The sequence below is a fragment of the Lissotriton vulgaris genome, chromosome 9 (genome assembly GCF_964263255.1).
Source record: "Lissotriton vulgaris chromosome 9, aLisVul1.2, whole genome shotgun sequence".
Taxonomy (NCBI): Eukaryota; Metazoa; Chordata; class Amphibia; order Caudata; family Salamandridae; genus Lissotriton; species Lissotriton vulgaris.
In genome coordinates, this window is record NC_141697.1 from 333,593,868 (window position 1) to 333,621,153 (window position 27,286).

Genomic DNA, 27,286 nt, shown 5'->3' on the forward strand with positions numbered 1-27,286 from the left:
CATCAAAAGACTTGTGCATTGTACCACAGATGGAAAGCAATTTAGGACCTTTGGATGGTACAAGCCATCCCTCCTGGCTGCATATGAGAACATTGCTGATGAACAGGCCATCGGTACGTACCTTGAATATTCTCACTTCAGGTCCCATCAGCTCAGCCAGCGGTGAAATGCGAGCAAATCAAAAACGTGCATTTGCTAGTGCTGGCAATTCTTGCTTCTTGGTGCCGGGATATTGTGACGAGCAATTGGAATGAGTGGTGATGAGTAAATGTAAACGTCATCCTATGTAGTGTTTTGGAGAAGAGTGCTTTTAAGCCTGGATATTACTTTGCACTTATGTTTTTAAAAATGTTTGAAAGTTGCAAATAATGAATATGCCTCTGGTTCACAATATGCAAAATATCCATACAATTTCTGTATTCATTTTTGTTAGTTTCTCATTTTAGTGTCTGTTATTTTTTCTTTTGAGGGTGGTTTTGCGTATGTGTTTTATTGTCTTTTGGGTCTTGAGTTTAGTGTCTGTTCTTTGATGTGAACCCTCTGAATGTAGTGACAATCAGCGACGTAAAGGCTTCTACCTACTGACTGAGAAAGATGGACATTATTGGCTTAGTTTAGTTGGCAACCGCAAACTCTGTACCTCATAGGAGCCAAACATGTATTCTTTCCTCTATTTTAATGTGATCCTTCGATTAAGATCATTAGAGGCATCACTGATTCTCTGGACAAGAGCCATGTGGGTTCTAGAAAGCTGTTCCAAGAGGTGCTTCAGTGGTTGTTAACTGATTAGAGCTGGTTCTGCTGAGTGTACGCTAAACCACATTAGAATGACGCATTCGCAGCAATTCGATCTGTCCACAATGTGACATGCACCGTCCCAAATGTTTACTGTCACGTTGTTCTCCAGTCATTGATGTGTTGTGTTACAGGGTGGCGTGCTTCTGTAACATTGAGCACCATGTGATGTAATGCACCGTGACACGGTGGCGCTTAAAGGCTAAGAAAACACATTAATAATTTGATTCGGTCAGAACCTGGCATAAGTCATGCTGTACTCTTGGTCAGCAGCCAGCTTTTCATAAACTGAAACAGAGGCTAAAATTCCTCTACCATCTCCGCCCGAGGGTCTCTGGCAACATTATTATACAAATCAATTTGTTCTGGGTGCACGCCTTCTTGCTACGTTGTGACTGGAGTTGCCTTAGTATCAGTTCTGAAAAATATTACTCGTCTCCAAATAGTTAACAAGCATTTGCAATGCAACAGGTCTCGCATTTTCGAGAGTTTCAGCTCTTGATTGGCCTCTGTTTGTTTTAATTTTTTTGCTATTATTGTGATGATTGATCTTGCAATTATCTTTTATATATGTGCGCTGTCAATGATCGCTTTTTCCTTATAATGCACACGCACTTTAGACAAGAGACTTTGCCTAATTTGCACACTAAGCTTTCTATGGTTGGAAAGCATCTCTGATGTAAGCTTCAGTTGAAAGATACCTTTTTTAATTTTATCGCATGTTATATTAACTTTTTTGTAACTGTTAATTTTTATTTCTATTGTCAAGTCTTATCCAATGTCTTGCCCTATTCCCTTATCTAGATGGGCGATGCTTTGTACCTTTGCCCTTTTTTATGGTATTTTACCGAAATAAAGAGAGTTTGACTTGACAATGCCTTTTATTCATCTGTTTAGAAAACTAACGCATAAATAAAAGGTATTGTCATTACAATGCCAATAGCTCAAACTCTCGCAAATGCGAGACCTATTGCATTGCAAATGTTTTTTTAATGCAGCTGAGTGATAACATTTGCACAGCGCTATTGCCATTTATGCGGGCAAGCTGACAAAAAAAGAATGTTACTGTGTATAATGAAACTGGTGCTTATATAAAGCGGTGGAGATTGCTTTGTATAAAGCTGGAAAAAAAGGCATGGGAAATCAATATACAGCGGAAATGGGTCTCTACCTCGGAGGGGTGGTGGGGACGGGCAAGTGGGAGGGGTGAGATGGTGTTGGGTATGGCACGGAAGATCAGGGAGTAAGGAGTATTAGCCAATGGTGGCCGCATGCCTTTATGTGCAATATGGGTGCCTCTTAACTCCAGGTGTGCGGCCACTATTGGCTAGTACTCTGATAAAAAGAAAAGATGGCAGCCACTATAGTTAAAGCAGACTGCCATAGCACAGTAAATAAGGAAAGGAGCGCAGCCGCTATATTGAAAGGGGACTGTGCTGGCAACGCAAATAAAGAAAGGAGCGCGGGCGCCATAGTTAAAGCGGATAGTGCTGGCAAAGTAAATAAAGAAAGGAGCGAGGCTGCTATACTTAACGCGTAATTCAAGAAACCAGAACGGTCGGCCCCTGATGATTTATAATAAGGCTCAAAAAGTGTCCTTGATTCACACAGAGCAGGGATAAGCTCACAGTAACCAGAAACTAAAACAACTGATGTCAGGACAAAAGCTTATATGAGGATAGTCATATTTTATTTACTTTTTTCAATATAAAAATATCATTTTTTAAAGACTGAAGACCAAGGTTTACACCACATAAGAATTACTGATAAATCACAACATAGTTCAAAAAACATCCCACACACCCCAAAAAAAGTTCAATCATACTACTCGACAACCACACACATACTTATTGCAAACACCAACTCCAAAAGTTCTGACATACTCATTCATTCATAAATCATGCCATATACATTGTACTTCAGTAGCCAGATGTTATACATATGTAATGTCCTGAATAGTTTTCAAACTCAGGATAGGAGACTAGTAGACAAGATATCAGGACAAAACAAACAACGCCGATGCGCATTTCGGTGCAAGGCCAAGTCTAAGGCCACACCTTCTTCAGGGCACACAGAAGAGGGGAGGGGGACGAGGAAACAGCATGTATCTGAAATAAATAAAAACACATAGCTAATAACATGCACACTTCATAGCTACACATTTTTGTTTCCACAAGAAACCTATTTTAATATATATATGTATATATATATATATATATATATATATATATATATATGTGTGTGTAAATTTATCCTCATGACATCACAAAATTGCTAACGTTCTGGTTAATTAGGGAGCTTATACACTGCAGGATTGTATGATATTTAGATGACTTTTGTATATTGTTACAAAGGGAACCCAAAGAAACCCAAATGTCAAACATACTCGTGAGTTTTTGAGAAAGCGTCCTCGGGGCACACATTTCCTCAAATTTAACAGACTTCAACACAAACAGGTATGTGCATAAGGCGAATAGATCACAGGGGTAGAAGTATATGCCCTGTGCCGGTCAAAAACCCTCCTTTCAGACAGTTCTCATCAGAAGATAAAAAATCAGGACCCAATCAGGACCCGATTTAGAATATTTGACATTTGTGTTTCTGAAGTACAATGTATATGAGATGATTTATGAATCAATGAGTATGTCAGAACTTTTGGAGTTGGCGTATGCGATAAGTATGTGTGTGGTTGTCGAGTAGTATGATTGAACTTTTTTTTGGGGTGTGTGGGATGTTTTTTTTAACTATGTTGTGATTTATCAGTAATTCTTATGTGGTGTAAACCTTGGTCTTCAGTCTTTAAAAAAATGATATTTTTATAATGAAAAAAGTAAATAAAATATGACTATCCTCATATAAGCTTTTGTCCTGACATCAGTTGTTTTTGTTTCTGGTTACTGTGAGCTTATCCCTGCTCTGTGTGAATCGAGGACTCTTTTTGAGCCTTATTATAAATCATAGGCGCAAACCGTTCTGGTTTCTTGAATTTAGCTGTTATTTCCCCTGCTTGTCTGCCTCTCATCCGCTTTCCCAGGGGGCTCCTTTCTTATCTATTGGTGCTATACTTAACGCGGCATGTGCTGGCCAAAAATGTAAATTGTCGATTTAAAATTGCAAGCTGGTATTGTAAATATGACGCGGCTGCCATTACTAAACGAGCAGGTTTTTGTAAATATGAAGAGTCGTACATTGCTAAAAAAAAATATAAAGGCGGGCGCCGTGCTGCATTACAGGAAAGCATTTTGTGGGTGGAATAGGAGGAATCATTCAAGAAAATAGTGCTCATGAACTAAATAAAACATACTGAGTAACAACACAAGTAAAAGGGCCAGTCATCATGGGAAGTTACAAATGTAGACTAGGCTGTATTAAGGAGGGAGTACTAAGCCTATTCATGAATCAAAAGCAACCATTTAGAAAGGCCACAACAGGAGTCAATAGAAAAAATGGGGGGGAAATGGGCGGGGCTTGAAATCCATACCGAAATACAGCATGCCTTGCAGAGCAGTGCATGCCCAGGCTCGACCTAAAAATGCAACTGTCAGAGCCCGCTGTGGTCATGGCAAATAAAAAAGTTCACGGGGCCTCCTTTTGGGCCCCGTGAATGAAACACGTTTCTGACAGATATCCTAATCTAGGGAAAGTTTCCCACTTCAAGGAAAGGATCTAAAGACCATCTTATTCCCCAAATAATTATTGTTTGCTAGTCCTTGCCTTCCACTAATAATAGATAATCCACCGGAGTTCAGTTCTTAAATACTTTTGCATGACATTTTGCATATCTAGTACCTGGTCCTGTAGCGCCTTCTGTCCTTTTGTAGTTTTCAGAGAGGTTCAGACTTGAGACATACAGCAGAGGCTCGAACCTGAAAGGGATGATAAGTTCAAAGTCTTTTGATGCAGAACATAAGACTTAACCCTCTGTAGGTCTTGTAGACCACACACAGGATTTTAAACTTATTATATTGCTCCACTGGCAATGGAGCTGAGAGAGGCAGTACTGTTTTGATATGGTCAGGTCATGAACTTGGCTCATAGATTATGTGTGTGCTGTAAATGACGGAGCAAAGATTCAGGAGTCTAAATAGGAGTAGGGTCCCCACTATGGTATAACAAGTGGTATAGGAATCTAGGGTAACATGATTCCAAATTTGTATTTGTGATTGGCAAGAACTGATCATGGCATTTACTTTGTGCGCAAGAACAGATTGTCATTTAGTAGCACGATCAGGTTAAGTGCTAGCAAATTACTGAGGGTATCAAGCAAGAAGGTCCTGTTCCAAAGCGATTTGTCTCCCAAAAAAAGAATCAATTTTTTTGGTTTAACTTCAGGAAATTAGCGCAAACCGGGTAGGCAACATCTTTCCAGCTAGGTGGCTGCCATTAAGGTAGCAGAATCGATGTACAACTAGATGTAGGTGTGTCTGCGTAGGTGAGAAGGTTTAGCTCAAATATTGCAATCAACTTTGTTTGAGAACTCACAAAGATGTTGTGTATCAGAGGACACGGGAGAATGACCTTGTGAACCTCCCAAAAGGATGTCCAGAGAGCAGATCTAAATACACCCAACAGCACCAGCTGCGAACGATCACTAAGATATTATGTAATCCAATCCAGGCTGGTAGTCGTGCAGCCAGTTTCATTAAGATGTATCAAAGCGATACGGAGGTTCGCCTGAAACAAATGCCGCTGGCATTATATCAGATTATTTCTGAGTTCAGCCGATCCAGAAACGAGCCAAAAGGAATTCAGAGCAAGCTGCAAGCATCTAAAATGTTACTTTTCTGATACCATTGAGTACTAAGAGAGCATGTCTAAAAACACACAAATGCTGTTAAGGACACTACTTTGCAACATACCCTGGCGGAGGGTTATGAAAACTGCCCTATTAGTGACCCAAGATGTCGGAGCTTTTGTGTTATTGAGTACATGAACGGGTGAGGGTACAGTGATAAACGTTTTAACAAACATTGGCTAAGTCAGTAGAGCTGGCTTATGAATGAAAGTTTCATTGATAGGTTTAGGCGTTCAATAATCATCATACATACCCTCTGTCACTCATCTTTGCATACATGTATCCATTCATCCAACCCCTGACTCATTCTTGCATTTACTCTCTAACACCCTCTAACACAACCACAATAAAACACACATACACTCAACAATATATGCAAGATAAATGAAAAGAATATGAGTATTAAAAAAATGCTGCCATCTAAATACGACGCAAAAATGATTTCAGAAACAAAACTAAACATAGCAGTGGGTCACCATGTTGCAGTGGTGTTGAACATAGTCTACATTTGTTTTAAAGTTACGCAGTGGCTGCCATGTTTACAATGAACATGTTGGCCATCATGGAATGGTAAAACATGATACTTTATGGGCAACAGCATTCATAATGGTCGCCTGGTTTAGAGGAAGAGACATGCGGGTTGTGGCACACTGAAAATGAAATGAGAGGCAAACAACAGGACTGTTAGTATTGCCTCAGGGGCTGTATCCTCTTAAGAATGAAAAAGAAGAAGCAAAGAATTGAAGGGGACTATTGAAAGTAGAAAATTAAAGAACAGAAGCACACTAACTTTAGGGTGGATGGAGCCATTCACAGGGCAAATGAGAAAGTGACTGATGTGGAATGAACATTTACCCAATGCCGTATGCTGTTGTGGATGGTAGCAGAGTATAAATGTCATTTTAGAGAGACCAATTGCAGAAGAGCTCTGACCCAAAACCATATATATAATCTACACACACACACATATATATATATATATATATATATATATTGTTGTATGTATTATTTAATGATTTTTTAATACTTAAATGCTGGCAGACAGCTAGGCCTGTCGGGTAAATCTTCTACCTGAACAATTTGGCAAAGGTAGTAAACAACACCAAAATCCTTCTGTAGAAAGGTAATTACGTGATTTTTGTTACCAAAAACCTGACTGAAGGCTTTAAGACGTTGCAAAACAGTCCATGCTTAAAAGTATATTCTCTTTAACATTTATGCTACATAGGAAATAAATCAAGCCTACTGCCTTTGCTGTAACTTTTCATAATAAACAGGTCAACTCTATGGCATCTGAAATACCTTTTCCTATTGACCCATTCAGGTCTGTGACTGTGGTCATTGTCTTGTCACCATAACCAACTCAGACCTACTGTATAGGACTTTCCAACAAGTAAACCATCAGGCATAATGTCATAAAATTACAAATGTATATCAAATTCCAACTCGCAAAAGAAAATATTATCTGTCCCAAAAGAGTCTAACAAAGAATCTCACAGTTCAAATCTTCTGAATCCACGGTTTGTCAGTATGGATAACTAACACCCTTGCCTACTATGGAGATGGTAATCTCTGAGATTCCATGTAGCAAAATACCTATCTGCAGGCTGTGGTGCAGAGTAATAATCTAACCCTAAATACTTGTTGACTTCAACACTAATGCTTTTCACAATCAATACTTCAGGCCTACTGCCTTTATCAAAACTTTTCATAACAAACAATCAAGCATGTAACCTTCAAAATTGACTTGCCGCCATAACCGACCGAGACCTACTTTGTTGGGCATAAAGTTTCCCACAAGGCAACCATCAGGTATACCATAATAAGATTGCAAATATGTGCAAAATTCCAATTGTTAAAATAATATAAAATACCTTCTAAGACAGTATAATAAGATTTATGTAGTGCGCATCTTTTGTCCCCACGGTTTGTACAGGGGGGTCACCAACACCAAAACCCTTGCCTACTTTAGTAATCTCTGAGATTCCACGTAACAAAGAACCTGCCTTCAGATTTTAGCATAGTGTACTAACAGCCCATCCTTATAAATCTATTGCCTATAACACATGCTTTTCACAATAAGTTAATGAGGCCTACTGGCTTTTATAATAAAGACTCATAATGAAAAATCAAACCTATAGAATCTAGCATTATTTTTCCCAAAGAACCAGTAAGGCCTATGAGTTTACCATTGACTTGACACCATAATAAACACAGGCCTTTTCAAGTGCCCGTAAACTGGCAACATACAGTTAAGAAAAATAGTTTCCAAAACAATATATAACCCCTCTCATTACGGCCCAACAAGAATCATGAGAGTGAAAAACTGCAGGGTTTGTCAAAGTTGGTGGCCAGCACCAAAGCCCTTGCCTACGACAGTAATCTGTAACACAATCTGATAACAACCCCCTGTTAAGGTCCTACTCGCTTTAACAAATACTTTTCACAATAAATAAGCTAGGTATACTGCCTTTTTCATAACTTGCCATAATAAGTAGATTAACCCTATGGCATTCACATAACCTTTCCCAGTGCACCAGTCAGGCCTGTAGCTTGTCACCATAACCAACTCAAGCCTACTGTTTTGAGCGTAAGCTTTCCAACAAGGCAGTCCAGGCACCCAGTCCTAAATCTACAAAGGTATAAAAATTACAGTTAGCTAAGCAAAATACTATCTCTCCTACAAAGGCCTCACAAGGATTCTCTCAGAGCAAATATTCTATCTCAGCGGTTTGTCACACAGAGTAATAACAATTAGTCGATAAATCGATTGATGTTAACTTTGCTTGTCACCATAAACATGTCAGACCTGCTGCCTTTGTCATACCATTTCATAATAAATAAATTAGGCCTGTAGCCATGATCATGGACTTGCTACTATATCCTTCCCTGCTGTATTGAGTATAAATTATTTTACAAAACAAAAAGTGCACACAACTTCGGCCCAATTAAATCCTGCACTTAAAGGTATCAGTGTAGGTGAGGCTTGAGCACCTCTATCAGTAGAAAATAGTTAAAATTATACAGTACATAATTCTCTAAAAAACAGAAAAGTGCAACTTGTGCTGAAATAAGAAACCCCATGTAAAAACAGCCCTAAAATACTGGCATCTAAAAAATATAAGAATAAACCAAATTATTACTTAAAAAAAACATTTCTACTGTTAACATGTAAAATTTGTTTATATGTTCTACAATATTTAAGAGAGAATGTCTGTAAATGAGTCAGAAACACCAAAGCAGCACAAACGACTTGGTTAACCTTGCTAACCTATCGAAGGTATGGGCAAATTTCGGTGCCCCGCTAGATATAGCTTCTTTTTTTTTATCACAGCTATAGAGTCATTTGACTTCCCATGTACACTACGATGCTAACGTCGACTAGACCCCAGGTTTTAGAACCACAAGAAGTATCATCCAGGAATGCGTCCTCGCTCCACTTTTGTTCTCGCTATATATTAACGTGGGGTATGCACATTTACTATTTACTGCCTTCCTATACCCCTAAAATAGGCAAACGTCCCGTCTCAGTCCTTATGTATGCTAACGATGTGGTTCTGCTATCGTGGACTGCAAACAGATTACAGTGTTTGATCGAAAGTTTTACTATATTTTTGGAGTACCGGGAAATGAGATTAAATTTAACTAAACCTTTTGTGATGGCTTGTGGAACAGACAAAGTGAAGAAGAGATCACTTTTTGTTAAAGGACAGAATTTTGTAGAAGTAGACATCTTCACATACCTGGGTCTTCATTTTTCTCATACGAATACATGAAACTCCAATTTGAAAATTGCAACAAAGAAACTCTTTAGAGCAACAGAGATCGTCTTTAGATTTACAGCCAAAATCAGAAGCAAACCCATAAATGAAATCCAACAATTATATAGAAGCAAATGAATTAGTACTGTCAATTATGGGGCTGCCTTGTGGGATCTGTTGTCAAATTCGAAAAAATTATGAATAATGGAGAACAACATTTTATGTATACCTCTCACAGTACTACGATCTATCTCATCTTATATCGTGCACAATGAATTAGCAATTCCTTTTATAGAACACACTATCTATACTATGCACTCCTGACCTGGCATGGTATATGGTCTAAAACTGGAACAAAGTTCACTAAAGAAATAATTGTGGACTGTTTGGCTCTAGATGACAGAGATCAAAGTCCCTGGTTTTCTCTTGTGAAAAGCCTCCTAAAATCTATAGACGTAAATTTTACTCTGGATGACCCATGTAGTATTTTATATTATAGTAAAAAGGAATTAAAGGTGCTCCTTTTGGGTCTAAAAGAGGCCACAAGGGAAACCTTCTGTTAAGTGTTATCTTAGTTGCCTCTTGTTTAACTGTACCCAAAGTTATTTATTGTCTGTAACTAGTATACAGGATTGTTTTTATCTTACTACGCTTCAGTTATGGACTTTCTCCAGTATTGTATCTTTTATAGATTCACATGCTTGAACCTTCCCTGTCGTCATGGTGGGAGTCCCACGGTAACAGTAGAAATAGTAGTACTTAATACATTACATAGATCTCCATAGAGAGAAAATTCAATTGAGCCCTCGATCAACCTCATTTTATAACATCTAACGTTCAGCCAATCACAGCAGAGACCTCAGAGTAATCATCTCCACAGAGCCACCACACCTCAGAATTGTTACCACATGTTGTGTGATTGGGAGTCTCTCTGAGCTCTGCTCAGTGACAGTTGGCTTTTTCAACTTTCAGCCCAAGATATTTCTTTCTGTGACTTTCATAATGCCAGATAAAAAAGGGTTGTTTAGGCCCTGCAAGTCTTGAGACAAATCCAGACTTTTCTCAGAAGATCCCCACAAGCAATGTCTCTATTGCCTCTACCCTGACCATAAGCCCAGGGAATGCAAATACTGCCGCACCTTCTTGACCAAAACCCTCAAGGATAGGGAAGGAAGACTGCTCCTTTAGCTCCAGAAGACAAAGGCAGTTTCTGAATCTGGTTCTGACACTGAAGAAAAACTCCACTTTTCCTCCAGGAAAAGGAAAGAGGGTAGCTCCTCTTCTCACCAAGAGGAATCCAAGAGATCAAAATCACAGGAGCAGGAAAGATCTGAAGAGAAATGCCACAGAAAGCAGACTGAAGGAACTCTAAAAACATCTTCTGCTCCAGTTTCTGCTTCTTTAACACCTTTGAGATATCTTTCTTCTCGTCCATCGATGGAGTCGTAACCGAGAGCTATTCCTGTTAGACCTGAGGTAATTACTTCGCTGCCTGCTAAAGCGACGGCAACAATGTCGACGGTGACTATGGCAACGGCCGCTGAGTCGATGGGCCCGCAGTTAACCCTGATGACGGTATTACAGTCGACTAGACCATCTCCGATGACGAGACCTTCGTTGATGATCCTTCCACCGTCGACGAGAATTTCTCCGTCTACGACCACTCCGTTGACGACGTTGTATTCCTTTCTACCTACGGGTGTGGTGTCAGGGTCAACGGTATTGTTGACGTGCCTGTCGATGGGAGAAGAAATCCATTTGGGACTTTCTAAAGGTCAGGACTATTAAAAAATGTTTCCGCTACCACCTACACGTTTGCTTGACTTCTAGGAGTCCGAGGATAACAGCACGTTTGGCCCTACATATAGTCCTTCCCAGCTAAAAGTCAAATGTCAGGACTTTGATGATGATGAGGACTTAAAGGACGTTAATCCATCCTCATACCTTGCAGGAGAGTACTCTTCCACTGATTCGGCTACTGTTCAGCAGCCAGAATCTTTCCAAGAGCGTTATTGCTATGAGGAAGAGGCTCCTCACCATTTTTGGTAACCATCCATTAACGTTCCAGTGTCATTGGTAATGGACTCACGTCACATGCTAAACGACTACTATAGGCGCTTTCCCGAGGCAAATGCTCCGCAATATCCTCCACCTCCTCAGCAGGCCCTGGTGGAACACGCAGGTCAGATGACTCCTAGATCCACAAGGAAAAGGTTTTTGCCTCCTCCTATCGTTATTCCTGATGAATCACAGAATGCGGACCAAAAAACAGATAGAGGAAGGAGAGATACACACTGATGTTGACACCCAGGATGAATGGGATGATTATGTAGTTCACACACCGTCATCTCCTATCCCTCCTCCTGCAGCCTCTCCCCCTGCTGACATCGGAGCTTTCATGACCTTTTAGAATGTGCCTGGAGGCACTTTGATCTACCCATGCCAGTTGAACAAACTGAGTGTCTCTTATATGACTTTAAGTCAGGCACACAACGATCCATTTGCCGCAATTCCCATAGTGGATAACTTATGGCAGGAGGGTCTAAAACTGATGCGGACACCAGCTTCTATCCCAGTGGTAATCCCAAAGCTGGATAAAAAGTACAAGGTCCCGGATAATTCACCCTCATGCCTCGTCCTAGACCGGATTCAGGAAGCATGCAGGCTGCTCAAAGAAGAGCTAAAAATACGGCATCTCAATGTTCTGCACCTCCGGATAAAGAAGGACGTTGGCTGGACAACATAGGGAAGAGGTTTGCCGCCCTGGCAGCCACTTCTATAAGAGCATCCCACGCTATGGCCATTCTGGGCAGGTATGACCGACAGAAGTGGTCGGACATCTCTTCGCTCCTAAAACATCTCCCCAAAGATAAGAAGCAAGGGATATCTTATCGGAAGGGGAAAGAGCTTCCACTGAGATGATAGAGATTGAAATGGATATCTCTTCAACTTCATTCTGGCATATGGCAGGAGCAGCTGTGTTGAGGCGTCAAGGGTGGCTGAAGGCAACTAGCTTTCATCCTGAGGTTCAGGCTAAGGTGTTAGATATGCCTTTTGATGGTGAAGGCATATTTGGAAATCATATAGATAAAGCTTTTCAATCTATAAAAAAGGATACAGACACAGCTAATTCCATGGCAATGCTACAACAACGTTGTTTCAAGTCCTTTTGGGGCACAGTTTGAGGGCAGTACACATCCAGACCGCAGTTCCAACAGAGTTTCCAACAGTACCCTCAAACATCCTATCAGGCGTACAACCAGCCTTACAAGTTCGACATTGCATCGTCCTATTCGCGACCTGCCGGTCGTAAAAGGCAGCAATCTGCCGGAAGACAACAGGATTCTCACAAGAGGCAATGATTTTCTCTAGGGCCCCGCCACTAAAGTCCCACAACAATTCGAACCAACCTGCTCAAAATTCTTAAATAATTGGACGTCCATCTCTTCGGACAGATGGGTTTTGGATGTCTTCCGTCACGTTCATACCCTAGAGTTTGTTCTTTATCCACCAACTACACCTCCTCCTAAAGTATTACAGTTCATCTGCCAGATCTCAAAAGGGAAATAAAAATTATTTTCTCCAAACGCGCCATAGAAAAGGTACCCTTACGTCCGCGCAATCGAGGATTTTATTCCCACTTTTACTTAATCTTAAAGAAGACAATAAAATGTAGGCAGGTCTTGGACCTCTGGTTACTGAACAAATTCATCAAAAAACAATCTTTTAAGATGTTGTCTCTGCAGGATATCCTTCTTATGGAAAAAGGGGGTTATCTGTCATCTCTCGATCTTCTCGATGTTTATTTTTACATCCCATTCACCCCAAGCATCGAAAATATCTCAGGTCCGAAGTGGCGGGTGCCATTATCAGTTCAGAGTGCTTCCCTTCGGTTTGAAGGCAGCTCCCAGAGTCTTCACCAAATGCATGGCGCTGATAGCTGCCTTTCTGAGACACTCAGGTCACCAGGTATTCCCCTACCTGGATGATTGGTTAATGAAAGCTCCTTCGTTTCAGGCAGCCAGGAACTCTACTCAAACTTGCTGGAATCTCTTCCAGTCTCTGGGTCTCCACCCCAAATCTGGAAAAGTCCTCTCTCATTCCTTCCTATTCTCTGACTTTCCTAGGAGCTCGCATCAATAGAAATTTCGGCAAAGCTTTTCAACTCTCTAAAGGGTCTTGCGTCTCCAGGGAATGACATGCCTTCTATCGTCAAAAAGGTCAGTTTCTCTCAGAAAGTACAAATCTATGCTGGGGATGGTGTCCTTATGCATTCAATTATTCCCATTTGCCGCCTTCAGATGCAGGAGCAACTGGACACTCAATGGGTTCAGTCTAAGGGGTCCTTCAATGACATGATTCAGATCTCGAAAGCGATGAAAGCTGCAATGTCTTGGTGTAAGATGGAGAAAAACTTGGCTCAGGGCCTGTCCTTCATTCACTCAACTCCTCAGTTTGTGATCACATTGGATGCATCCATGGAGGGTTGGGGGCCCCACCTCCAAGAGCTTCAAGTGCACGGAAAATAGTCCAAACAGGAATCAAAATGCCACATAAACCTTCTAGAGTTCAGAGCGGTGTTCTTGGGCCTCAAAGTGTTCTTGCCTCAGATTCAGGTATCTCCAGTTCTGGTCCAGACGGACACCACCATGTTTTATCTCCAAAAACAGGGTGGCACGAGATCTCAGGTTCTCTCTTCAGTTCAAGAGATTTGGGAATGGCTTCTCCTCAACCAAATTTCACTCCGAATGGAGCACGTGCCAGGAATCCACAATCAGTGGGCCGACTCTCTCAGCAGGGTGTGAAACCAGAGCCACGAATCGGAGCTCTACAACCAGATGTTGCAGATGGTCGTCCGGTCTTGGGGCTTTCCAACGTTAGATCTATTCGCTAAGTACCTAAACAAAAAGTGCAACTGTTATGCTAGCAGGACTCCTCAGCTGGGATCGTGGGTAGAAGCTTTTCTGCTCTCCTGGACAGGAACATTTTCCTACCCCTTCCCCCCGTTTCTTCTCATTCCTCAAGTTCTCCCAAAAATAAAACAGGAGCCGTGCCGCATAATTCTTATCCCTCCCGAGTGGGCAAGGCAATTTTGGTACACAGAGCTTCTTCGCCTATCAGAGTGTACTCCGATTCTTCTTCCTCCAAAGGAGGACCTTCTTTACATGGACAAGGGGCATGTGATTCATCCGCAAATCCCTTTTCTTCACTTATCAGCTTGGCTCCTCACTTCATTAAATTTGAGAGTTTAAACCTACCCAATGATTGCAAAGCAATTTTACTAAATTCTCAAGCTCCTTCCACGCTTAAATGTTACTCTGCAAAATGGAAAAGGTTCTGTGTGTGGTGTAGCGCTCATTCTCTGCATCCTCTTTTATCCACACCTGAGCAAGTGTTACGCTATCTCTCACACCTAGCTTGGGTGGGGCTCTGACATTCGTCCATTAGGATCCAGCTTGTTGCAATTTCTAGATACAGACGACGTCTGGATCAATCTTCTTTGTGGTCTCATAGACTTATTAAAGAATTTCTAAAAGGCCTATTCAGGAACTACCCACCGGTGAAATCTCCTCTAGTGCTACGGCAACTAAATACGGTCTTATCACAACTAATGCGTTCTCCATTTGAACCTATACACAAATGTGACTTAAAATTTCTCTCCTGGAAGGTGACTTTTCTCTTGGCCATTACATCAGCCTAACATATCAGCGTGATTCAGGCTTTTTCTTCAAAGGAACCATTTCTACAACTTTTTGCAGATAGGGTTATTCTGCATACGAATCCTTCTTCCATACCTAAAGTACCATCATCTTATCACCTCAACGAACCTATAATTCTGCCTACATTTTTTCCAAATCCGACCACGATGGCGGAAAAATCTCTCCATTCCCTGGACATCAAACGCTGTTTGAAAACTTACCTGCAAAGGACAAAATCCTTTTGAAAGTCGTCTCAGCAGCTGGTTTCTTACTCTGCACCCAGGAAGGGACTCGCCCTAACTAGGGCCAGTATTGCACTCTGGGTCACATCAACTATTGTTTTCTGCCATGAGAAGGCTGGACATCCATTGCCTGCAAGAGTGCAGGCCCATTTGACGAGAAAGGTCGCAACTTCTTCAGCCCTGTTTGCGGGGGCTTCTCTCACAGACATTTGCAGGGCAGCAACGTGGGCGAGGACGCACACGTTCACAAAGCATTACTGCCTAGAGGGTTGGTGGAAAGCAGATATAGCTGTGGGACGGGACAAGCGGCTCTTCGTCATGTCTTTGCCTGAGGTAGGAGCCTTGTAGCCATCTTGATTTCTTTATCTACTTATGGTGTGTATTCTTGTATAATCTTTTTTGATGGTTATTTATTCTTGTATTAAGAGAATTGTGGTTTGATATATATATGATTTTCTGATACTGTCATGGTGAGATTGTTCGCCTTCCCGCCTCCATTGTTGTTTCTATTCATATATAGATATACTGCTCTTTAATCGGATTCACATATGTGAATCTATAGAAGATACAATACTGGAGAGAAACCAAGATACTTACCTGTACACTGTGGTTCTCCAGTATAGATATCTATAATAGATTCACAAGCGACCCGCGCTCCTCCCCGGTTAGGCTCACCGTTCTACCTCAGAGTAATATATATGTATTTGCTCACATGTGCTCGAAATGTGAGGTGTGGTTGCTCTGTGGAGAGGGTTACTCTGAGCTCTCTGCTGTGATTTGCTGAACTTTGAATGTTATAAAATGAGGTTGATAAAGTGCTCAATCGAATTTTCTCGCTATGGAGGTCTATGTAATGTATTCAGTGCTACTATTTCTACTGTTACTTTTGGGACTCCCACAATGACGATGGGGAAGATTCAAGTATGTGAATCTATAAAAGATATCAATACTGGAGAACAGCCACGTCCAGTGGAGGGAGTTACGGTGGGGCAGAGAGGCGGGGCGGGGGAGGGGCAGGGTGAGGTGTGCTAAAAACCGGCATATGGATAATTGGAGGTAAGTAAACAATTTAATTAACAAAACGAATTTCGTAGCGTGCCCTGCATCACAAAATGCAATGCAGCACGCGCTACCAAATTCGTTTTATTAATTAAATTGTTTACTTACCTCCAATTATCCATATTACGGTTGTTAGCACCCACCCACCCTGCCCCTCCCCCGCCCCGCCTCTCTGCCCCACCGCAACTCCCTCCACGGGCCGCAGCTGCTGGAGAACCAAAGTGTATAGGTAAGTAACTTGTTTTTTACATTTCATAGTAGGGTTCCCACGAATGGGAGCGTGGACAAAGAATCTACCAAACGTCCATGTAATGGCAAAACTGCTCGATCTGCCCAGCATGTTATTCTATTTTGCAAATTTGACCAGGATATCAGGAAACGATTTTTAAGACCATTATGTATTGCAAATAGATTGTTTTGTTTTAAGGATGCTTTTAAATTTTTACGGAATTTAAGTACTGTTGAAATTTAATCTGCAGTCTTTACATATATCTCTTTTGTAATAAAGCGAAGGAAAACAAACATTTATCTAGAAAATCTACTTTATGAGACTGATTAAAAAGCATATATACATCTTGCATGCTGTGATTATAAGAGAAATGACTTCCGCTAATCTAGACGAACACCTATGTATATTTATTGTATCTAATGTACACTTTTTGCCTTAATACCGAACCAATTCTGTGGATGTTTTCCAAATTCTAACCCTATTGATTTTATTTGTAGAGTTCTTGTGTTTTTTAATCTGTGTATCTTTTATGGATTTTATTCCAATAAAGATTAATCGAAATTGAAAAATTGAGTTAGAAACACATTTTCTCCAAAGAGAATTGACTATTCAGTAAACTTTCCCCAAAATTCACCGGATCTCTTTAGTCTTCAAGAGAGACAGAACTTTCTCCATAAATTTTACAAGACTCGTTCTCATTTGGATGTTCTCTGGACTCCATGCATATTTCAGTGGGTCCATTACCTAGCAACATGCCATTTTGGTGAAGAGTGGTTTTAGCCATCTTTGTCGCTCGGACAAAAGTGCAGGAGAAATACAAACAACATGCAACATTGATTCTAATTTGCGATTGCACAGGTGGCATTGTTTTGAATAGTCTTTGTATGACAGCCATGCTTGCCTGAGCTCCATTAAGTGAAAGCATAAAAAAACGAATGTGGATTACTCGTAGTCTCATTGATTTGTCTAGAGGGCAGGAAAGGTAATCAATCAATTTCTTCCCAGAGAAATTCACCGCTATGTAGCCTGCATGTTTCTTGTTTTGTAGTGTCCCCCTGTCCTGTTAAATTAAAAGGGCTAGGATCTGTTTCCTAACTACTTGTTTAAATTGTAGGTGGGTCATTTCGGCATTCCATTACATTTCTAGTTGCAAAGTGAAAATGGCACTTTTTAGCTGAGATTGCCATGTATTATAGCAGGGATTATAGCATAAATTAGAAACTGTGAGATAATGCCAGATATTGCTTCTTAAGGTGAGGTCTTTAGCATGGTGTATCGCATCACAAGTGATCAAGAATTTAGACAGAAGTTTCAACTCTGGTTGCTGAAGATTGAATTCAATCTTATTTTTGCTTGGCAGGTAGAATTAGGAAGATTAAATACATGTCTGAGCAACGTGCATTGTATAAAGTTTAACCACATGCACAGCTTCCCTTGGAAAGCTACCAATCCATATGTCAAAGACTGGAGGAGTTTTGCAAAGAGCACCAAGAGTAATGATCTTCTCTTTGGTGCCTCAAGGTTGTTGTGAGGCACCACAAACTAAGCAATGATTTGGCTTTGAAAAATCCTTCAAGGGTGATCGAACTGTTTCATTTGATCATACTTACTAATTCAGAGCGTTTCAGATGCAGCAGCTGCAGTGGATGTAGAAGACGCGGGTTGAGGATGTGTTCTCTGGATACGCTGAGGTTAGATCTTCCTGAACTCATTGCAAATCTCTACAACGTAAACTTCTTTGCTTTTTGGGTTTTTGACTCACCCAGCCTGGCTCTGCAGCGCTATATCCATAAAGTTCTCCGGGTACTTCAGGATTCTAGGTGTGCCTATTCTAAATCCCCTTCCCAGCCTAGCCCCTGCAGTACAAGTCATCCACCATCGTCACTGTATTTACCTGCCTGAGCAGCTGGGTGGCATGAACGTGCGGCATTGAAATGGTTGGTGGGAATTAGCGACAGTAAGCAACTGCGGGGCCCAGCAGAATCAAAACAACTATTTGATGCCATTGCCAGGCTTAATAGTCTCCGGATTGAAGTTCTCTAGGATCTTGCCCTCGGGTTAAGCTAGTAGGCCGATACCGGACAGACCTTGGTCTAGGCAACAACTCACCAAGCTCAGGCAAGCCCTCGCAACCCAGACTGAGGAATTGGACAGGGCGTGTAGGAAAGCTTCTGTTTTGCAGCTGTGGGTGGTGGCAATGACGGCTGAATGCTTTACTTTTGTACAAAGTTGTTCTTTAAACATTACTCGTGCCAGAACAAAGCGGCTAGTTGCTTAAAAACTAATTTATTGCTTTTGTGTTCCAGTAAACACCAGCACCCTATATAGCCTTGAGATACTCCGATGCTGTTTCTTATTTAGTTTAATTTTTACTAGGTACATCACTTCTGAAGACTTCTCGAACTAATAAATACAAATGCTAATTTTATGGGTTTCGACTATACAAATGGACGAGTTTGTTCTGCCATTTGTACATGCATCCGTGAGGTTTCGGGATATCTGTTCAGTCCATGGGTGAATCTCTACTGATGATGGTTTGGAGAGTTACCAGCAAAAGCGTGTCCAAGTGGATTAGTAACAGAGTAGTAAACCTACGTGTTGTTAAAGTATTCACCAATAGAAAGGTGACATTGTGCAATAGGCATGTACTGTGTCAAAACATGAGAAAAGTTGTAATTCAGTAGAACGCAGGCAGGGCAAAGATGCCTGCAGAGAATTTATTTTATCCATTTTGAATGACCACGGAAATTCCTAGCAGGGAGATATTAGACAAAGTGGAGAGATTTGGTATTTTTAAGGTTCACATTGTCAGAGGACAGACCCCTGATATTTGTCATACCCATGGATTATGACTGCATTTAGACAATACTCACCCTCTTCATATACCTGAAATATCTCAATTCTGAGGCTGAAAAGCATCTTTCATAAAGACAGTGGAGTAATATTGTATTTACTTTGTAAATGAGGCTAATTGAGATTTGTGTATGTAAATATATTATATGTGGCTATCCTGAAAACATGGCATGATCTGACCGTGGATGGATGTGCGCTGCACATTATTAGTTTAGGACAGGTGGTTCTAACATACGAGAACTCACAATAATGTACCTCCTGCATGCTACGAAAAAAAACAGGTATTTATCAAATATGGACAACTCATTTGTGTATGTATAGATTCTTTATACAATCAAAGATCACAGGCTACTAGAGATGTTGCTAGAAAAAGTGTGTGTTGACTTTATGTGCATGATATAGCCTAACTTTGCAAAGTAAAGGAGGCATCAAAGATATATTTATTAAACAAACGTTTGAAAGTTTGGAAGATCAAAACCTGCAAGTGTTGCAGTTTCAACACACTATCATACATTTTGGTAATTCTGCATAATACGATTAACCAGTGGATCCACCACTGTCATTCCGACTAAGGCTTTTCATCATGTCCTCTGTTGTCAGATTACAGTATTACATTCACACCTTATGCATATTGGCGTCCTTCTTTTTCCTCAAGTGCCCTCATTTTTCTTTTTGTACCATCCAGCAATTGGATACAGCCGTATAAACCAATAATTCGATTTCACTAAACCATTTTCAAAACGGTGACCATCTAAGATTCGTTACCAGGGGTGTATATGGTATGTTGGATCACAGCGCTGGATACATTCAAATAAGTAAATACATACATAGGGCATGCTCTGCTACAAAATCCTTTAGGTTGAGCAAAAAGAAGCTTAATATTCACTTCCCAGGACCAAGAGTTGGATGTTGCCATGATCCACAGTTGATTGGAAAATCTCCCCACCTTCCATAGGGTTCTGATAAAATACACTCAAAGACAAAATCCAGAAGGTCTGTTTATAGTAGAGCTGTCAGAGGTGGTGTGAGCTTTTATAAGTGATTATGTGCACTGCAAATAATGCTCTCTTATTCACTTTAGACATATGTAGTCCTTTCCTGTCTTTTGTGAACCATAGATTTTCTGAAATATGTAGAAATCCGCAGAATGACGGCAGAGGATTCTACAATATCTGTCAGGACCGAGTAGTGATTCTGCAGACAGTAACCACTGATTATCATCCCATGCTTAAAAGTTTTATATATTATTCATAGTAATTGTACGCGTACAGAGTACAAGGTACGCAGTGTGTTTTTCAAAAAGAGATTTAAAAACACAGCTTTTAATTATGCAGATATTTTTGGTTGCTAGCTTTCAAGACCACATTGATCCCTTAGTCAGGCAGTTGTAATGCCACTGAATTAGACCCTTCCTTAACTGGCAAAAGCAATCGAATTCCATTTTAAAGTATGTGCAAAGTTTAAAAAAAAAAAATCTGAAAAAGAACAATTTATTTGTTTGGTAGTTTCTTTCCAGTTTTATGATGTGCGAACATGAATAGCATGGACTGTAAAAGTAGGAAACATACATTTTGTATTTGTTGTAGTTTTTTTATTGAAGACTTACTTCTGTTCTCCAAACAATATTTTTCAGGAACCTGACAAAAGGAGTTGGGCGGTTTAGGGAGATCCTAAGAGCTGTGGAAACGAGAACGACACAAAATCTGCGCATGGTAAGTGAGATCATCTTTCTGTAGGAATTCCGGCATATTTCTCTGCAATAATTGCAGACCTATTTGAAACACTGTCTGTGTTAATTGTGGAGCATCCCAACCGTTGTATGATTAGGTACTCAATTGAACAGCAGCTGAATGGATCACAGGATTGCCACAGATTGCATGACTGACTGACTGGATTGACTGGATTCAAGATTCGCAATATCGATTGGTATAGAGTCCACTTGTACTGCACTATGGGATTTTGCTGTGAGTGTAGAGCCTTAAGCCGCCCAAGTGAACACTTTCTCAACTCGTACCAACCCTGTTCATTAGGTTCAATGATTCATTTGGCCCAGTTTCTATTGTTTTAAGATTTTTAGCTTCTCTTTGTCTGCAAAAGTCAGAGCAATTTATTTCCCCTTTTCTCAAAAGGGATTGGGATTCAATGAATTCACAAATTCAATCATCAACTTGGCTGCTGCAACCGTTTCACTTTTTTGCCAGTTTTTCAGCAGTTATGAAGGGAAGTCTGTATAACGGCTGAAACTCGATTGTACATTTCACAAACTCTGATAAAGGTTACTGAACTATGATTTGGAAACTGTACACCACCGCAGGCGTGTTGACATTCATGTATTTGTTTGTTTGTTTGTCCTTAACATTGCCTCCTGTGTTTTTCATTTCTAAAAGTACTTGCGGTGATTTCATCCTTTGGTAGCAATTTTCATTGGTGCAGTTGCATCTATTGAAGCACTATTTCACCACAATCGAACTTTAGTATTTCTTTTTAATGTTAACATTATTGGTTGCAATCTTTCATTTTATCAGTGTTCCTTGAATGACTGGCGTCATTGTGTCATAGGTTGTGGAATGGTGATAACACGACCTGATAAATTAGTGTTAAGTTGTCCGTAATTGTAAAGCACTTTTCTGCAGTTGTTATGGTGTAGTTGACTTTGGATTCTATGTCAGGACCTGGAGGAAAGGATTATGCTATCACTTTCTTCGTTTTATTGAACTGCAGCCATTTTAATAAACTTCTCAGAAACTACAATTGCCATGAACCACCGGGAATTTAGTTATCAGCGAAAATATTCAACTCTGAGTAAACAGTCCCACCTCATCCAATCCTTGGACAGCTCGTCCTATGTAACTCCTTGTCTGCGTGTCCTCAGCCTCTTTCTTCGCTGCTCTCAGCCAAAGCTAAGTTCCTTTCTTTGTTGTTAATCAAAGTGTATGTATGTGGCCTTACACTGTATGCATACGCTTAAATTTGTTCATTGTTGGACGTGTGTGCACTACCGGCCGCGAGGCGATTTTGCGCTCCTTCGCGGCCGTGGTTTAATGTTGTCTCGATGCAGCTCGCACTGCGGTGAGATCCACCCCTGCTAGGGGCGTGTCACAGATCTGGGTTAATCTCAATGGTAGTGGCGCATGATTCGGTTTCCTTTAGCATCGGGACTGGATTTGCGCACCAAACACTGGAATTGCTCCGCGAGCCTTGCCCTCCTGGAGATCTGACGCCCCGTGACTCGGGATCTGTACAGGTAATAGCTGCAGTAAATCCTGTACGCCTGCTCACTGAACCGTGTCTGCCTTGTGTGCCTGCCTTGTAAATCGCCCTGTGGGGTCCAAATAGTTTATTTTGATCAAAGGGGCTATTGGGAGACACACTCCCAGGCTGGGATTTTCCCAGCTGATCTTTGTAGCATTGAGGAGGGTGTGTGTCCCTGGGCAGAAACCCAATTCGATTGTGAGGCTGTGCCCCCTTCAAACTGGTGGCTGTCACCCAGCCAATTACAATACTGCAGTGCTTGTAGCCTGCTCTGCCCACTACTCAGCCCTTACCAGTGCTGTTGCATATTTGTGGGTTAAGTCAGAGTTGCTTCCTGCTGGTTTCGCTGTTCTCTAGTGGGTTACCGCCATGGAGACTCCTGATGATCTGTTCTGGGAGGAGGACCCTCTAGCTTCTCTCCCATGGGATGACTAATTCAATCAGAGGGTTGATGCCTCCATATACAGGGCTGTGGGGGAGGCTATGACCCTTATGGAACAATACCTGTCCCAGCAAATAAAGCGCATGCGCCAAATTAGTTAATGCCCAACCTCGCCCTGGCCCTGCCACAACCCCTCCCACGCCACAAAACTCAGACTGTGTTCCCACTAAAAGCCCTCGGGAGGCGGAGGTGGAATATGATGTTTTTTGAGTGCGTGCAAAAGGCTTTCTGGGCCCTGAGACAGCCCAACATTCCCTCCTGGGGTTCTACTTACCCGGATGCTGCCACCGCCCCACCTCCCCTACCCCTGAAGATAATGACGATGAAGCTGCTGGGCCTACCAGACCATGGCGCCTCGCTACTTCAACCCTAGGCGCGGGCACCGACCCCATGGCAGGGTAATGATAATTCGGACATGCTGGATCCGTAGGGAATTGTGCACCCTCGCTCTTCGGAGTGAGCCCCCTCTTCAAAGGTGGCGAAATTTGTGGCTGACAGAATCAGGGCCCCTCTAGGCGAAGTAGCCTGAAATCGCCTTAAGGTTTAATGCTTGCGCCCCTCTTTGGAAGGGAAGGTCGCTCTAACCCCGGAGTTGGACACTAGGATTGTCGGCTTTTGGCAAAATTTCTGAGAAATACGAAAAAGGAAATCGATAGTTCTTGGCACGCGTGTCCGGATAAACTCTTTGACATTCTTGGCCCGCTCACCAAGTTCTTCGACATGGCGGAGGACGGCAAGTCCTTGGGATCCTTCATTTCCCCAGAAGTCCTTTCCGGATGTGCGCAACGGTCTATTATAGTCATCAGCAATGCCAACTGCGCTCTTTCCACGGAGCGTTGCTGCTTTTTGCTAATAAAGTTGGATGCCAAGTTGGACGATTTTGCTGATTCTGAAGCAGGAGCGGTGGCCCAAGGGAGATTCTTTGGGAAGCCCTTTATCAAAGAATTCATGCATATTCATAAATTCTTTCACATTGCTGGATAAAGCTTAGTCCTCCATTAAAGAATTGTTTCTGACTCTGTTTTTCAGGGGGGGGGGGGTAGAGGCAGGGTCTGCTTGACCGGCCAGGCCTTACCTCCCCCCAGAGGGCAAGGCTCCCGGAGAGGTCAATACCAGGACTGGACCCGGTTAGCTCATTTCTACCTGACCCGAGAACAGCATTTCCAGGGTCATGGAGGCAAAGGATACGACCAGACCACCAATTCCGATGTTCACCCTTCTTCCCTCGTAAAGATAGTAGGCCATCTGGGGGATTGTATCCATATCTGGCAGCAGATCACCTTGGATGTGTTGGTCTTGCAAACTGTTCTGAGGTTTCAGTTGGAGTCCGTGGGTTTCCCAGAGAGTTTTCGCGCCCAAAGCCAATTCAGTTCTCCCAACATGCTGTTACGCTGGTGGATGCGGAGATTTCTGCGTCCTGGCCTAAGGGGCCGTCTGGTCCACGGTGATACACCCACATGGCTTTCTCAGCAAGATTTTCTTGTTCAACAAGTCAGACTGGGCGTAATGTCCTGTTTAAACTTGCGCAAGTTCCATGAGTAGCTAGTGTATTGCCACTTCAAGCTGGAGGGCATTCATCTTTTGCGTGACCTTTGCCGCCCCTCGGAGTTGAGGGTTCCCCTAAACCTGAAGGATGCTTACCTATCCATCCCTATCTTCCCACCCCACAGGCAGTTCCTCCAGTTCATTTGGTGCCACCAGGTCTTTGAATTCCTCACTCTTCCCTTCGGCCTATCCTCCGTCCTGTGGTGTTTCACAAAGGTTCTCAAACCAGCCGTGGGGCACCTGCAGGTTCAGGGATTGCACCTTATTTTGTTATTTGGAGGATATGCTCCTCATGGCCCAAGACTCTCACAGATTGCCACTACACTTGCAAAGGTCGGTCACTCTTCTCAAAAGTTTGGGGTTTGTTATAAACAAAGGAAAGTCCCTTCTGGTCCCAACTCAAAAGGCAACCTTTTTGGGGTTTGTGATCGATTGTACGCCAGCTATGCTCAGCCTTCCCTTACGCAAGGTGACGAAGATCAGTCACAAACTGAGGAGGACCAGGCAGAGGGTATCTTTGCGTCAGTTCGCGCGCCTTGTGGGGCTGTTGTCGGCCACTATTCAGGCCATATGTCTAGGCCAGCTCCACTATCGGGCTCTTCAACTACTCAAAGCGCAGCACCTGCCGAAGGAGCTCTCGTATTCTAATGCTGTTGTGCTGGTTGAGGAATCTTGGAGGAAATTCGTTGGTGGCTTTCTCACATGGAATCCTGGAACAGAAGAACGATCTTCGGTTCTACTCCGGATCTCATTATAGAGTCAGATGACAGCAGGTTAGGCTGGGGCGCTTGTTGTGGAGTGTTCTCCAAGGGTGGTGTGTAGTGCGCAAGAGCATACTTTACATATCAACTGTTTGGAGCTCCTGGCCGGTTCGTTTGCGGTCTGGTGCTGGACCAAGGACAGGATCCAATCTTGTGTGCTCCTCACAATGGACAGCATCTCCGTGGTTTGCTATATCAAACATCTGGGAGGAACCCAGTGAAAGTTGCTCTTGGATCTGGCGACCAGTTTTTGGCAGTTTTGTCTGGGGAACCAGGTATCAGTCATTGTAGAGTATCACCCCGGTCAGGAAAATCGGTGGCGGACTGGTGATCGCACCATTTCTGGGACACCAGCCTTTGGAAGCTGAACCCAGAGGTCTTTGTCATGCATCGGGTCCAGTGGGACCAGTTTTCAGTGTACCACTTTGCGTCCCAACTGGACCATCAACTACCCCGATTTTTCAGCTGGAGGCTGGACCCTCCGGCATCAGCAATGGACACTTTTCTTCAAGCTTGGGCACTGGAGGGATGTACCTCCATTTGCCATGATCACCAGGGCGGCGGCCCAAGTCAGACGTCGGCAACTGAAAGTGGAGTTGATCACCCTGATCTGGAAGTTCAAGGTTGGTTTCCGGTTTTTCTGGAACTTATTTGGGATTCTTCGATCCAACTCCCCCTCTTTCCGACACTTCTGCTCTGTCTGGATCTCCTCACCCATCGGTTGGTTCAGGAAAGCTCCTAGCGGCTAATGGCATGGAGGATTTCAGGGGTTGATGGTCGGTCCCAGGCCTTTTGAGTAAGGCTGAGGAACTCTTGTCCAAGTCCTGGACCACCAGCATCCACAAATTATATTGTTCTGCTTGGATGTGATAGTCTCGTTGGTGTGTACGATGGGGTTGTCATCCAGTGGGCGCTGAGCGAGTCCATTTTCTGAAAGTTCTCACTCATTAGCGCAGGAGGGTTTGGTGTTCAGCTAGATTATTATGTTCCGCTCCGCTATTTCTGTGGGGCACGCCGCTTTATTTGCCGTTTGCTCTGGGAGATTCTGTTGTCGCTCCCCCCTAGAACCAAGATATTCGGCTCTCTGGGATGTCAACAGGATTCTTAACCTTTTCCTTTCCAGGCAACCGAACAAATACTTGTCCCGGAAATCATTGTTGGCAAAGCTAGCCGTGCTTTTATGCTTGATCTCCTGTAGACGAGTCTTGGATATATAGGCTATTGACATTACTTGATGAGTTTTTTTATCATTTGGGAGTGTCATTTTCAGTTAGTAGAAGAAAAAAGTCCAATACCAGAATCATTGATTACCCGTCCTTTCCTAGATTTCACTAAACTGTGTTTGGTTCAATGCCTCAAAGCTTACGAGGACATGTACGCTGAGTTTCGCCCTCCAGGGGAGAGGCAACTTCTGATTACTCTCCGGAAGCCCCACAGGGTGGTGCCTTCCCCCGACCATAGCCCGCTGAGTTTGGTGGGTCATGCAGGAAGCAAGGGTGGACCTGCGGATTTCTGGCGCACATCCAGCGTGATAGGCAATGGCTTCAAAGGCATTTATTTTGGGAGCAGCTTGGAGGATATGATGAATGCTGCCGGTTGGTCCTCTGATTCTACCTTCAAAAAAGGTTCTATTTTAAGCTGGTGTTGATATGGCTTGACTTGTGGTGAGCAAGCTTTAAACTAGGATAATCCTCGCCTCCGGGTCCTGACATAGAATGAAACATTTCCTAGTTACCATAACGGAAAGTTTAAATTCTATTACGGACTCGGACGTAAGGATTATCCCACCCATGGAGCCTTCTCACACTTCACCCACCCTGTGACTAGTAGATATTGCCATTTCCTTTTCTAAC

At 42.4% G+C, this 27,286-nt stretch overlaps 1 protein-coding gene across 4 annotated transcripts in view; it reads left to right on the forward strand.

Annotated features, from left to right (window-relative positions):
* TTC7B (tetratricopeptide repeat domain 7B) overlaps positions 1 to 27,286 on the forward strand; it is a 1,385,350-nt gene that overhangs the window by 383,500 nt on the left and 974,564 nt on the right. For all 4 annotated transcript variants that reach the window (XM_086937670.1, XM_086937667.1, XM_086937668.1 and 1 more), the window contains exon 6: positions 21,067 to 21,145. In XM_086937670.1, coding sequence (XP_086793796.1) covers positions 21,067 to 21,145 — 79 coding nt within the window. The remainder of the gene's footprint in view (positions 1 to 21,066; positions 21,146 to 27,286) is intronic.